The 14,926-nt window shown below is 39.4% G+C and overlaps 2 protein-coding genes across 4 annotated transcripts in view; both read left to right on the top strand.

Moving 5' to 3' along the window:
• The window catches only part of RHAG (Rh associated glycoprotein), a 31,376-nt gene extending 27,460 nt beyond the window's left edge, over positions 1-3,916 (top strand). The window contains exon 11 of the mRNA XM_035320663.1: positions 3,906-3,916. The gene's annotated coding sequence lies outside the window, so the exon portion shown is untranslated. The remainder of the gene's footprint in view (positions 1-3,905) is intronic.
• The window catches only part of LOC118163730 (cytochrome P450 2K6-like), a 20,922-nt gene extending 8,511 nt beyond the window's left edge, over positions 1-12,411 (top strand). The window contains exons 1-9 of one of the 3 annotated variants that reach the window (XM_035320659.1): positions 2,226-2,648; positions 4,381-4,543; positions 5,616-5,765; positions 6,011-6,171; positions 8,603-8,776; positions 9,309-9,450; positions 10,262-10,446; positions 10,678-10,819; positions 12,197-12,411. In XM_035320659.1, the coding sequence (XP_035176550.1) occupies positions 2,463-2,648; positions 4,381-4,543; positions 5,616-5,765; positions 6,011-6,171; positions 8,603-8,776; positions 9,309-9,450; positions 10,262-10,446; positions 10,678-10,819; positions 12,197-12,381 (1,488 nt within the window). In that variant the 5' untranslated portion in view covers positions 2,226-2,462 and the 3' untranslated portion in view covers positions 12,382-12,411. Of the gene's footprint in view, positions 690-2,225; positions 2,649-4,380; positions 4,544-5,615; positions 5,766-6,010; positions 6,172-8,602; positions 8,777-9,308; positions 9,451-10,261; positions 10,447-10,677; positions 10,820-12,196 lie in introns of those variants that run through there. The other 2 variants (XM_035320660.1, XM_035320661.1) reach the window with 2 other exon arrangements.
• The last annotated feature ends 2,515 nt before the right edge of the window (positions 12,412-14,926 follow it).

The raw sequence follows: 14,926 nt of genomic DNA, 5'->3' as shown, positions 1-14,926 counted from the left end.
GGAGCTCTTCCTCTTCTTCACCAGCCTCCTACAGAGGTTCACCTTCCACCCTCCCCCAGGAGTTTCCACCTCAGATCTGGACCTCTCTCACACTACTGGGCTTACCGTTCCCCCAGTGACTCATGAGGTCTGCGCAGTGCCACGTTCCTAGGGGGTTTATCAGCCATCTTCTTTCCCCGAAATACCCAGATGAAATATCTTAGTCTGTCTCTAGACCCACGTGGGAATGTTGGTACTTCTGAATCTGATAAGGGATGTTTAGCCAGAGTACACCTTGAATCACAGCAAGACATATGTCACTCACCATTACAGCAGGCGGCAGTCCTGACAAATGTTACTCCTTGAACAGGCAAATTGATGGTCTTTGTGAGGATGAATCCCATGATGGGATAGCAAAGTCCATTTTATTCAGTCAATTCCTACACCACCTCAAGGAGAAAGACTGAGGCTGGACTCTGGGACAGAGCTCACAGGGTACTGCACAGATCACACACACAAGGCCTTCCACACCTCCAACACAGCTGCACCCAAGCTTCCCAGTGAAAATGATCCATGACACATTTTGTTCCAACACGAGTGCCCTGAACGCATACACACACACACACTGAAATGTAGAGAATTATATGCATGCTGATGAGAATGACAAAAACGCAGAAAAAACAATAAATCATTTTCCATTTCAAATCAAACCATTGCCGGTGTCATTCTTCTAAGCTGGAATATCTTCTTTTGCATCTGAAATTGCTTCTGCAAAGGCGCCTGTGTCTAACCAGTGCTGTGCTTCCAGTGGGAACCGGGCAAATCAGTCCTTCCCTGGTGCCCTCTAGGCCCCTCCAACTTCTTTATTAAAGAACCATGCTGTAGCTTTTTAGTCATAAGAACACCTGAAAAATTACCTAGTCTTTCTGGACTTCAGGAAAACTTTTGACACTGTTTGCCATAAGATCTCCATAGAGAAATAAAGTGTAGGATGGATGACCAGACAGTGAGGTGGGTTGTGAACTGGCTGAATGGATGGACCTAAAGGGTAGTGGTCAGAGGTGCAAAGTCTAATTGGAGGCCATAATGAGAAGAGCACCCAACAATCAATACAGGGTCCAGGTCTGTTTAACATAATCCTTAATTGTATAGATGAGGGGGGAGAGTGTACCTTCAGAAAATTCGCTCTTGACACAAAACTGAGGAGTGACTGATATGCCAGAGGGTCGTGATGCCACCCAGAGGGATGTGGACAGGCTGGAGGAATGGGCTGACAAGAACCTCATGAAGTTCAACAAGAACTTCATGAAGTTCAACAAGAACATGAAGTTGAACTTGAACCAGCAGTATGCCATTACTGCAAAGAAGGCTCATTGTATCCTTGGATGTATCAGGAAAAGTATTTCCAGCTGGCTGAGGGAGGTGAATCTGTAACCTGTCCCTGTACTCAGCATTGGTGAGGCCACATGTGGAGTAGTGTGTCCAGTTCTGGGCTCCTGTTGTGGTTTAACCCAGCAGACAGCTAAGTACCACAGAGCCATTCAATCACGTGCTACGTGCTGTTCACTCAGGGCTACAGAGACAATCTGGGGACTGGAGCATCTCTCTTGTGAGGAAAGACTGAGACAGCTAGGCCTGCTTAGCCTGGAGAGGAGAAGACTGAGAGGGGATCTTACCAATGTATACAAATATCTTAAAGGAGGGTGTCAGGACAACAAGGCAGACTCTTTTTGATGGTGCCCAGAGACAAGACAAGAGGCAAAGGGTGCAAATTGAAACACAGGATGTTCCATCTGAACATGAGGAAAAAATTATTTAATGTGAGGGTGACAGAGCACTGGAACAGGCTGTCCAGAGACATTATGGATGATGTCCTCCTTTGACATCTCCAACAGCCACCTGGACGTGATGCTGGGCACCCTGCTCTAGGTGGCCCTGCTGGAGCAAGTGGGTTGGACCAGATGGACCCAGAGGTCCTTTCCAATCTCAATGATTCTGTGACTCTGTGATTTGAAATTCCCGATGAATCCAAGGGGAGCAAAGTTATACCAATGCCTAAGCACTTAGAAAGAATCTCTCTCTGATTTCAGCACTCAGTATATCAAGGCCATGCCTGAACTAATGACGAAAATCTAATTAATCAGTAACTTGCAGGGCATGCAGAATTTGTGACTGTTATACCAAACAGCAGGTTCATGACCTGTGGGTGTCCAAGGGCTTGGACTTTCATTCTTGAACAATGAAAGATACACAATGGCCAATCACACAAGCTTGACATTTACCTGCCTACATACCAAAACAACAATTCATTAACAAGCACAGGGGAAGAGAATAAACCAGTCACTAGCCACAAGAAATACCTTCCACTGGGAAAAAGGCTTATGGACTAGTGTTTATCACAGCAAAATTTTGCAGGAAGACAGAGAATCCGAGTTCACATTTTCTCTTTTTTTTTTCTGTAGCAAATACTCAGCTGAATAGAGATGGACTGGAGCAGCAGCACTACTGTGGGTTTAGTGTTCATCCTGACTTTTCTGATCATTTTGAAAATTGGAAGTTTCTTGAATAGCAACCGGAGAAAGAATCTTCCCCCAGGACCAAGAGCATTACCTATCATTGGAAATCTTCATTTGTTTGACTTGAAGAGACCCTACAAGACTTATCTACAGGTAGCCATTATCTTTTCTACTGGTCACATAATTACACATAGCCCCACAGTCCAAGATGTCAAAGTTTTCCCTGACATGTTGCTTCAGAGATGACCCATAGCAAGGGAAAGGAGACAGTTATTTGAGCAGGGAACTCTGAATGCAGCAAGATTTGTTCTTTAACACCTTCTCCCTTCACTGCAACTTCATGCACTTGGGTTTCAGCCTTAAACTTCTATCAAATTAATGGCAAGTCCTCACTTTATTTTTGTGGTAATTTTGTGGAAAAAAAAAAAAAAAAAAAAAAGTCAAGGAGTGATTTGAATAAATCCGTCTACTTTCCATTGATTGATATGCCTAGGGTTGTGATTGTAGCCTCCTGTCTTCACTGATTCAACAGCCCCTGTCATGTTCCTTTCTTTCTTTCTTTCCCCCAGCCTTGAAGATAACCATAAGGGACTATAGTTGCCAGAATATACAGAAAAATCCAAGAAAACCAAAGGAAAAAAAAAAAATATATATATATATATATCCTGCTTTTCTTCTAGTGCTTTCTTTAGTTTACTGTAGTCCTTTTTGATTTTGAGTCAGAGGACTTCTATGAAGCTGTTTCTTTCCCTTTTTTATTATTTATTTATTAGTAGACATTGAAATTTCATATATCTCCTTGCTGGTGATTTTAAAAGGAATATCTAACCTACAAGTCTGTACGTATGTCACAACCACTCAGATGCAGTATCTGGCAAATCATCTGTAGCTATTCAATGCAGTCGAATACTGAAGTGGGTTGGCAAAAGTCTCTGCTTTAATTCCAATGCATCTATTATATTGGAAGAAGTTTGTCCTCTAACCTGAGCTTAGCTCAAGGTTTAAAATTTTCATATACTTAGTGTGTAAATGAATCTGAATTCATTGAAATGAAACATTCACCCTGAGCATCAACACTGCAAATGGTGGAAAGCTGTTAGAGAACACCATTTGATAAGATCAATTTCTGCTACAGCTACATTAGTCTGGGATAACAATATTATCAAAGAAGCTAGCCGTAATTCAGCCACATGTCACTGCTGCTGTATTTCATATAGTTGGCTGCATTTGCTTACCAGCTGTTGGTTACTTTGCATAGCAATGCCAAATAGTTGCCTTCTGATTCTCTGTGAAAACACACCAAAAATAAGTGCAGTCAGGAAAACCAAGAACATTGAGTTAAGTGAAAATAATTCAAGCTAAAAAGGTACCACCTTAGACAAAACAGGGTCTCTGAGACCCTCTTTGTAGACAGATTCATGTTGATTGTAGTCATATGCTAAAAGTGAGAATTTATCTGATGCTAGATTGTGGCCCAGAAACACTGTTATTTTTTATACAGTAACAAAGGTTTGAATAGGTTTAGTCTGTGAGTGTGGAGCTGCCTAAATGAAAGAAACACAATAACATAAAGATCAGTGTGAAAAACTGAGACAAAAATTAAACTTACATGGGTTTCTGAGGGAAGTCAGAGCTGTTGGCATAGAGGAAACACTCAGTGGCTCCTTGATTGTTTGGGGCTTTCAGGTGGCTCCACTCTTAACTGTGCTATTCAGTCATTAATCATCATAATGTCTCTATTTACATTAATTCTCTTTCTCTGTCCTAAAACATTTCACATTTTTGTAATTTAGAGGCAGGATGGGAAGATAAGCAGCACTGAAAAGGTGGTGAATGTGTTTGTAGGCTGTACAAGTTGTAAATCACTGTTATCTTCCTCTGTCAGCTGTCAAAAGAATATGGTCCAGTCTACAGTGTTCAGATGGGACAAAGGAAAATAGTAGTGCTTTCTGGGTATGAGACAGTGAAGGAAGCTCTTGTAAACCAGGCAGATGCATTTGCAGAGAGACCTAAAATCCCAATCTTTGAAGATTTGACCAAAGGATATGGTGAGTTGGTTTTATTTTTCCTATCCAGCTTGACTTATTCAAAAACCGTATTTCCTACAGAAAAAGCAGAGGCAAGCATATCACTTAGAATCAGAATCAATATAAGGCATTGGAAATACATGTGGAAAGCTATAAACAAATAGTTATTCACACAGTAATAACAGAATTGCCCCACTTTCAGGATCTAGAGCAATGGTATGCATGACAGGGAAGGCATTTCTAGTTTTCCTGGTATGATTCTGGGCTTTGGTTATTTGTAGCTTACCACAGAACCTCTTTTTCCTGAAATCACAGGAGTGTTATACTGCTGCTTCTCATTTCAAGTGGTGAATAGTGTTCTTAAATGTGGCATTAGAATGGAACACATACAGAACTGGGGATTTATTTTAATAAGTGAAATACTGTATACCAAGTTGAGTTTCCAAATAAGAATTTCACATTCAAACAATTCTAATTTTGCATCAGAAATTAATGTTTAGCTCTACAAAGACCCTCAGACAAATTCAGGAATAATTCTCCAAGTATTTCCATAATTGCATCTTTTAGTCAAATTATTGCATGTAAGTTTTCTTTATATATATATATATATTAAAAGAAAAATATAACTGTAATAGTCAGTTACCTAGTGTGTAACAACTCCAGTGAAAAAACAATTAGGAGGGTTTAAGACCTTGGCTAAATTTAAAACACATTTGTGCCTATTCAGGTGTTTACTGCAATAATCAGAGACACAGGATCTCAGTCCAGTAGTTCAGTCCCACTTTCAAAGGATGATGATTAGAAATTTGAACTTGAATTTCCAATCCTCTCTTTCAGTGACAACTGTCTCTCAGAGATATATATTATTCTTGATTAACTATCTTTAATATCTTTTAAATAGTTTTTGTTTTGTTTTATTTCAATGAAACCTATTGTTGAAGTCTGAACATCCTGAAAGAAAAGTTGTTTTTCTTCCTCATCCAGATGTAATCTAACCTGTTTGAAAAGTTACTGCTATTACTACCTACATTATGTGTCTGAAAATTAGGTATTTCTAATTTGCTACTGCATTGAAATCTTCTCTTTGTGTCAGGGCTTGTTTTTGCTCATGGTGAAAACTGGAAAGTGATGCGAAGATTTACCCTCACAACCTTACGAGATTTTGGAATGGGAAAAAGGGCCATTGAAGACCGCATTGTGGAGGAGTATGGATACCTGTTAGACACCATTGGGTCACAAGAAGGTGGGTAGATTAGGCTGTTCTTCAGATCTCTAAAGTTTTGTTCAGGTACCCAGAGGCTTGGCATTAACCTCAAGTCCTTCACCTGTTGTACACCTCAGGCTGAGCCATTTTTTTGTTGGTTTGGTATGGTTTTCTAATAATGAATAATAATCACTAATAACAAAAATAAACAAATAGCAGTAATTAGTATTAAATATATATATTCTCTTGCCACGATGTAATGTCTTTCTTTGTTCATTGTGTAGGAAAGCCCTTTGATGCTAGTAAAATAATTAATTCAGCAGTTGCTAACATAATTGTGTCAATATTACTGGGAAAACGATTCGACTACAAGGATTCCAGATTTATAAGACTTCTACAGTTGACCAATGAAAGCGTGAGGCTTGCTGGGAAACCTTTGGTTACGGTAATGTTAAACATTTTTATGTTGCTATTCTACTGGACACCATGGGAACATAGTAACATGTCCATTGCTTGTATTAAACAGAAAAATCTGAGATACTGAGAGATAATAGGTTTACAAGAACTTCCCGGGCCAAAACAAAGCTTAAGAGAAAATGTGGCAACCTTAAAACCCACAACCAAATCCCCAATCTCTCAAAGACCTACTTAAACTATAGTTTGATGAGTGTTAAATCTGGACTGAAAAAATCAGACTATTCTTCCATCTCCCTTGCTCTGAGACATTTTCTCCCTTTTGATTGAATTCTTTGCAGAGTACTAACATAAAATGGGTGTAGGAAAAAAAAAAAATAAATGAAATGAAGTAAAATAAAATAATATAAAATAAAAAGATAGAGGGCAAGAGAGATTAGTGAGTTTAATTTTCTATGAGATCACTTTACCAGTGCAGTGTATTGTTCAGGAATTTGGATGCTCGTGTTGGTACAGTCAAGTCTGATATGAGGAAAGGAACACTTGAGAGGGGAAGACAACAAGGCTTGTGGGTTTGTTTGTTTTTCTGGCAGCAATGCTGTCCAAAATGCCCACTGAATTGGTCTTTAAGAAAAGCAGTGAAATCCTGTAAGTTGCTGCCTGTCAGAGAAAGGGGAGCACTGGGTTGTCTCCCAGCTTGGTAAATGCAGCAGTGATGATACACCGCCAGGGCAGGTGTCTCAACTTCCAGTATATAGACCATGACAATTTTTCTAGACAGTAGGCAGCTGTGACTTTTTAGCCTAGAGAAAAGAAGGTTCGGGAGGACCTTATCAATGACTGTGGATACCCGCAGGGAGGTGCGGAGAGGCCGGAGCCTGCTCAGAGGTGCCCAGGGCCAGGCCCAGAGGCCCAGGGCCCAGCCTGAAGCCCCGGCGGCTCCCCCTGCCCCTCAGGCAGCACTGCTGGGCTGGGAGGGTGCCGGAGCCCTGGCACAGGCTGCCCCGAGAGGGACCGAGGGCTGCTCCTTGGAGAGCTCCCCGAGCCCAGGGACGTGGGGCTGGGCACCCCCTGGGGGCGTGGGGGGGAGGTTCATAAGGTAGGGGAGACCAGAGGGGCCCTTAACCATTGTGTGATAGTGTATGATTCTGTAACCCTTTTAACTCCTTCAACAACTAAAACAACAACAGCTCATTTCCTTGAGCTCAAAGCTAATTATTCAACAAACAAAGAAACAAACAAAACAAAACAAAAACAAACAAACAAACAAACAAACAAACAAACAAAGCTCTTTAGAGCTGTTACTCCTCCCTTGGTCCTATTCCAAAGATTATGGCAGAAAAGTACAGTCAGGACCATGGAACTTTTTTTGGACACAATCTTCTCCCAGCCACTCTTATCTGAGAAAGCAGAGATCTATCTCTATACACACACCTTATAGTGCATGACCAGCAAGCCCAGCATTCTCCCAAAATGTTTCACACATATAGTGACAGGACAACACAGGACACTCTCTCAGAGCATGGGACAGGGAGAAGCTACAGAGTTCATGGTCTACCTGTACAAGAAGAACACAGAATATATTTTTGCATGCTTCTGCTACACAGAAATATCTCAATGATTAATAAATATTCTTAGCTAACTGAATGCAATACTGCCACAATTCTCTCCCTTCAGGCTTTGAAACAGGAAAAAATGTTAGCAGAAGAGCTGGCCAAAACAACAACAACAATAATAATAAATAAATAAATAAATAAAATAAAAAAACCTTGCTGGACAACATTTCAGTTAGCATGTGGTACGGGTTCTTTTTTTAAAAAACTTGAAGTTTCACAATTTTTAGACATTTCATCAGCTGCACAGATCCCACTGTATACATTTGTGCAGTTCTGCTTCCATTCACCAGACAGCAAGGATTTAACATATCACCATTTATACTGTTGTAACAGTGGCAAACACAGCTTTTTACTCCAATTTCTTCCTCATATTTTGAAGTATGATCCATATATGCCTGTGTGGTGACACAGACTAAGAAGATGCATGTGAAATAACTGTGGTAGTCTTTGAATTTTTGCTGTTACTTGTTGCTTTCAAGTGATGGTAGAGGTGGTCTGCAAGGAGGGAAAGGTTTTTAAGAACATACAAGGAGCTACACAATCAGTCCAAAGATCTGTCCCACCACTGTCTCCTGCTGGCCAGCTGCAGATGTTCAAGTCACACCTATGCTTCTCCTGCAAAATAATCTCTCAGTTTCCAGTAATTTGGGGCTGAGAGGTTTCCCCGGTGGATTTTCAACAATGAATTCATCCGGTAATGTTCTAAAGAAGAAAATATTAATCTTAAGCCTTTGTCTTTGTATCTGCAAAATGGGCAAAATGGGCATGATATCATTCATTTGTTCCTGTAAAATGTTTTCAGGCCTTTGACTGGTAAATTTTATCTAAAGCCTTTCACTCTTGTAGATGTACAACATCTTCCCATACCTTGGATTCCTCCTAAGGGCTAACAAGACTCTTCTCAAAAATAAAGATGAATTCCAGGCTTATGTGAAAGTTACTTTTATAGAACATCTCAAAACTCTGGACAAAAATGATCTAAGAAGTTTTATTGATGCTTTCCTTGTTAAACAGCAGCAGGTAATTGAATCTTCTTTCCATTTCTTCAAACTTTTATGGTTATATGAAGACATTTACAATTTCCTTTGAGTCCTAATAATTATAGTTATATGTCCTAACATAAATCCTTCTAAATTTAACTTCTTTATTTACTTGTACAGTTTACCAAGGCTGCATCTTTCTATCTGCTCTGACTGTCCTAGCTTTTCTGACTATTTTAAAAACATAAGGTGTTACATAACAAAAGTACTACCTGGGCTCTAGTGGGATCCTTATCTGGGGGCTGTTATATATCTTACTTACCTTTTTCATAGGGAAAACAGATCTCTTTGCAGCTGGCCCCAATAAGGGCAGAGATCATGCAAAACATAAAACTTCTTTCAATGCTCTTCTCTGGGTACAAGCCCAAAGCTCTTTGTCTTTCACACTTTTTATAAAAAAAAAAATAAAAAATAAAATAAAATTACTTTTAGTAAATGTTTAGCTATCTATATTGCATTTTCCTATGGAAAGCTTTAAGTTTTCATCTTTTTACCTCATCCACTTCTTTCAGGAGAAATCCACTTCCAATGGGTATTTCCATAATGACAACTTGCTAAGCTTGGTGAGCAATTTGTTCACTGCTGGCCTTGAGACAATTTCCTCCACACTAAACTGGAGCCTTCTGCTGATGCTCAAGTACCCTGAAATTCAGAGTAAGTGGTTTTATGACAGATGCTCTTACACTTGTGAACTGAAGAGGACCCTTGAGGGTCAACAAATCTGTTAACACACCAAGTTTAAAGAAGCCAATACTTTCAGTTAATTATTATCCAAGTATCACTATGCCCTCTGGTTGAGACCCAGTAAGTGGCACTTTGGTCAGCCTATCAGTAGATTATCGACAGATTTTGTATTGGCCAGGTTCTCATTAGTTGGAAAAACAGAGGTGTCCTTTGTTGGGCAATGGAATTGTTCCAGATTTCTTTCAGAAAATCGGTGTCTTTAAATGCTTGAGGACGTTCAGGGAATTGTTCTTCATTTAACATCTACAGTCCAGCTTATGTTTCAGAGTTGTTAGGAGTCTAGCAGAGCTTTTGACACAGAACAAGAAATTTCAGGCAGAAGAGAGGCCAAATAATAATAATAATATTAATAATAATAATGATAACACTGGAAAACATTCACCAAAATTGTTAAAATGTAGCAAGTCAATGAAATATGGTTTTCTTCTTCTCTCTCTCTCTTTTTTTTTTTTTTTTTTTAACCTTCTCTGGATTGGGAGCACTCTTAAATTATCCATTTAAATTAACCAAATCCAGGTTTCTAAGTGGCAAAGAAATAATCAGACAACGTAAATCTGTCCACCTCCCATTATTTCTGAAAGAAGAAAAAAAAAAAAAAAAAAAAGTGACAGAGTCTATGTTTTTCAGTTGAGGTCTTTTATACTTTTACATCAGTAAAGCCCAGTATGTCTCAGGGATGAAAGAGTCCTTGTCTGTTTCTTATATTGTATTCCCTCGTCAGGAAAGGTTCAAGAAGAGATAGAGCAAGTGATAGGGTCAAACCCTCCACGAATTGAGCACCGAACTCAAATGCCATATACAGATGCTGTTATCCATGAAGTTCAGCGATTTGCTAGTATCCTGCCATTGGATTTGCCTCATGAGACTACTACAGATGTCATTCTCAAAGACTATTTCATTCCCAAGGTGAGATGCTTACAGGACTGTTTCTTTTAGCATTTCTCCAATCTCAGACATGGTTAATGTGATATATATGAACACTTTTGTGAAGGCACACAACAGAAGCCAGAGTAATCTCTTTGTCCAGGCTGATTTGTTCAGGCTGATTAAATTTCTTTCAGGCTGATTAAAATCTTATTGTCATTACTGCCAACAGATTATTTTTGCACAGAATAACTCCACTGTCTTGTTTTGCAGGGAACCTACATCATCCCCTTGCTGATCTCTGTCCTGCAAGATAAATCCCAGTGGGAGAAACCGGAGATGTTCTATCCTGAACACTTTCTTGACTCCAAGGGAAAGTTTGTGAAGAAAGATGCTTTCATGCCATTTTCAGCAGGTACCTTCTGTTTTCCAATTACTACTGTTGCAAGTACCAGTCTTAGGCAATTCATACTAGTGGTTCTTCGTTATTGAAGCCTGGCCTCCCCACACTGCCTTTCTCATGGGACCATTTCACAACTCATTTCTCAGGATGCATTTCTGATAGTAGACAGTAATCAAAAATGTCTACTAATTCCTTCAGCCTCTGGTTGTCATCAGTTTCTATGTATTCAATGATTATAAAATAGAAGTTGTAGTGTCTTTTTAAATGCCAGGGAGGCTTTCAGAAAATTCCATGATAGTTTAGGTATGACATTTCTACTCTATGACCTGGGCGTCCTTGTTTCTGGCTCCTTTTAAAAGTCCCATTCAAAAAGTCCTCAGCAGTGTCAGCCAAAAAAATCTTCATATCCTGTGCCAAAAGAGAGGGGTTGCATTATGTAAATACCCAAGTTCTCTTTAATAACAATGAATGTAAAGGGGTTGCATTTGAGTTTCCCACAGAGAGTGATGTTCACCTAAGCTTACACACCTGTATCATTTTCCAAAGCATGAGAGATTCCTACCCTCACAATGACTGCACCTTCTAAGGCATCTCTCCTGTTTTTCCAGGCTCTGTCATTGTTCAGTTAAATTCCTATACATCAGTCCCTTGCCAATATACCCACAATACTCTGCACTTTTTATGGACCTTATTTGTGTATTTTTAGCTGTGTGTGACATTTGAGTATGTTTTCTTCTCATCATACTCAATATACAACATATAGTAAAATCCATTTTTTTTCATAAAATAATTTATGATATTGCCAATTCACAAGCCTTATTTTTCAGATTTAAGTCTAAATCTCCCAGCTGAAATCACATCCAGGGAGCATTAGGTCTGGGCATTCCCTGGAATGCTCAGTTCATAGCACAACCATGCCTTAGCACCTTGTTTTCCACCTTCAGTCAAGCAAGGGAGTTAAAATCAAATTTTACTTCAGGCCTTTGTTAGTTCTTTGTTAGTTTTTTTTTTTTTAAAAAAAAAAAAAAAAAGCACATTTAGCTGAAAACTGGAATTAAGAAATTCAGATTGCATTTCCATATATTTATCCCAAAATACAAACATGTGAAATACAGATATATAACTAGCCCATTTTTAGGAAAATAAAAAAAAAAATAATTAGTTGGCTTTATAATCATACCTGTGAAGACTAAGTATCCTCTCTCTCAGGCTCTTGTGCACTTTTGAGCACTAGTGTTATATATATATATATACATATATTTGAGACATTACATTTCAAGTCACTGTTCTTTCTCAGAATAAAAGCTGCTCAAGGTTTTTACTTCTTCCAGCCATGGAAGAAGCAGCTCCCACTGACTCTCTTACGGTCCATTCTGCATTTCATTCCAGGGCGGAGGATTTGTGCTGGTGAGACTCTTGCCAAAACGGAGCTCTTCCTCTTCTTCACCAGCCTCCTACAGAGGTTCACCTTCCACCCTCCCCCAGGAGTTTCCACCTCAGACCTGGACCTCAGCCCAGCTATTTCATTTAATGTTATCCCCAAGCCCTATAAAATCTGTGCTGTACCACGTTGATAGAGCTCAAAATCAGTATAATTTTGGCTTTAAAAATATATGGTATTTTCATGATTTCTGCCTTCTTAATCATTCAGCCAAAATCATTCACAACATTACATCTTAATAAAGGTCTTCAGTACCTCCAAACCAAAGTGGTGGTGTATTATTTTTTATTTACTCAGGGAGGGCATTTCCCATGGACCAGAAGTCCATGCTTAATTGATGACTCAGGGATCAACCTAATACATGACCTAAACTAGACTAAATAATAGAGACTGACTCCCTTTCTCTCCCCCTGAATTGTCAACATTAACTAACGTATGAAAATACGGGGCAGGTTCCACTGAAGGCAAGGTTTCAAAAAGGAAATCTCTATAGAACAAGTATTAAAAGTCAGTGAGCACATTTCATTTTCTCATTTCATCAAAGTACTCCAAACAAATCAGATATTTGTATTTTTTTCGCATATTAGGCTTTAAATAAAACACATTTACTTCTGTAATATAAGAAATCCAACGTAACAAGGAATCTTGCATAGAAAGAAAGCGATCATTGAAGGCATGATCACGGTGCATGAGAAGTAGAAGGTGATACAATTGCATTGTGTTTTTCTGAGAGTGCACTTTTTTATGTATGTAACAACCAATTTTATCTAACCACCTTTGTAGATACAGGAAGGTATCCGTAAACCTGTTAGCTGAGGCTTTTCCATATATTTATCTTCAAAGATGGACTTCTAAGACTAAGACTAATTTTCTTTTTCTATCTCTAATATTTCTGAAAAACAAACAAACAAACAACAAAAAAAAAAACACAACAAACAAACAAACTCATTTTAAACACTATTTCTTTTCATTTTGGAGATTAGAGACAAAATTATGATTTATTTTTTTTCTTGAGCAAAACAGGCCCCTGTTCATTACACCACTAAGCACTGGCTGAGGGTGCCCACCCTAGACTCCATAATTCAGGCTTTTTATACACTCCCAGGGCACCAAAGTACCCTCTTGTTTCACTGCATGGCCAACCCATGATGAATAGTAAGAACGAAAGCCTTACTATTAACCCCTAAAAGGTACATTCTGATCTGCTTGTCCAACACATAAATCTCATGAAACCTCAATAGGGCACCTTAGTGCCCATAATGATCTTGCTGTGACATGTTAGTACCAGCAAATGACGGAGCTGGAGCTTGTTATAAGAGGTTCTAAACACCCAAACTGCAGCATGAAGTGCTTAGCTCATCTCACAGCTGGCTTCATCTCACAACCATGTCACGCCATCTGCTGGCACCTGTAGCCCTAGGTCAGCCTTCTTCCAGTTCCCCAACATAAACCTGTTTTCCTTAAAGCAACATTTAGGCCATTGCATCTCAATATATTATCAAAGCCGACCACTTTAACGTTCATTAAACTGGCTTAATGAACTACATCATGTCTGAGATGTACGATGACCATCATTAGACCATTTATTTAAGGATGCCGAAGGCTTTTTGCCAGGAGTTGGCACCAGACGTGGAGAAGCTAAATCTCCTCTTCTAGGTCTTTTCTAGTTCAGAAGGTGGATGTGATCTGAAAGATGGCAATGCCAGACTGTTCATGAATTATGGTACAGTAGGTTGGTGTTGCAAGATCATCAGGATGAGAACTGTTGCAAAGGCTGTCATTGTTCCAGGCAACACCCACACACTTCAGAGTAACAGAGAATTCAGTTGTACTCAAACCAAGGTATTAATTCCCATGCAATGTTCACCAGAAAGACCCACAGTTATAATCATGATAGCACTTACTCTGTTGGTCTGCTCAATCACCTTGGACGGTTTGGGTTCACTGCTTTCAGACACATGGGCTCTCTGATTTTGTCTCACCCTGAGAAAAAACAGAAACTCTCCCTCTAGCATGTGACACTTGCATCTGTAAAGTGGAAATTTCTTCTTTAATATACTCCCTCTCTCTTCCCTGCTGTTTTCTCTTGACCTTCCTACAATTATGGAAGGCTTAAAATGCTAAGAGTAAATTAAACAGTCCCACAAATTTATTTCACAAGTATAGATGTATCCTATAGGTCTGCCACAGACTACCATATGCAAAGAAATCAGAGTTTATTTGTTATGGCAGATGACTTCTAAGGAAAAACCTTAATCCAAGTTGACCCAAGTCCAGGCAGCCATAAAGGTTATTCTTGAATATTCCGTAACTGGATAACCTCAGTAAATAAAGCATGCAACCATAGCAAATATCTGTTGCTTTTGTAATACACCTTCTGACTTTCTATTAAATATTGCATAAACACGGTTTGCAAATTCCAGCTGGCAGAGGGCTCCCACCTTCTGGTGACAGCGAAAGGAAGTAAAAACTGATGGAGAGCCAACACAACCTCTTCAAGCCTCCCCTTCTGCTCTCTCCCAGGAGGCAGTCTGGGAGTTGAGAAGTACTCTTGATTCAGCCCCAAAGTCCTTAAGGTGCCACCCAGGAACATCAGGGCACTTTGGCAAAGTGCTGGTGCAAAGAACATCATTGTTTGTTGAATGATCACCATAGGGTGTGTAGGGGATATTTCCCTC

This window comes from Oxyura jamaicensis, chromosome 3 (genome assembly GCF_011077185.1).
Source record: "Oxyura jamaicensis isolate SHBP4307 breed ruddy duck chromosome 3, BPBGC_Ojam_1.0, whole genome shotgun sequence".
Classification (NCBI taxonomy): Eukaryota; Metazoa; Chordata; class Aves; order Anseriformes; family Anatidae; genus Oxyura; species Oxyura jamaicensis.
The sequence above is the reverse complement of the archived record's forward strand: the minus strand, read 5'-3'. Positions and strand labels throughout refer to the sequence as shown.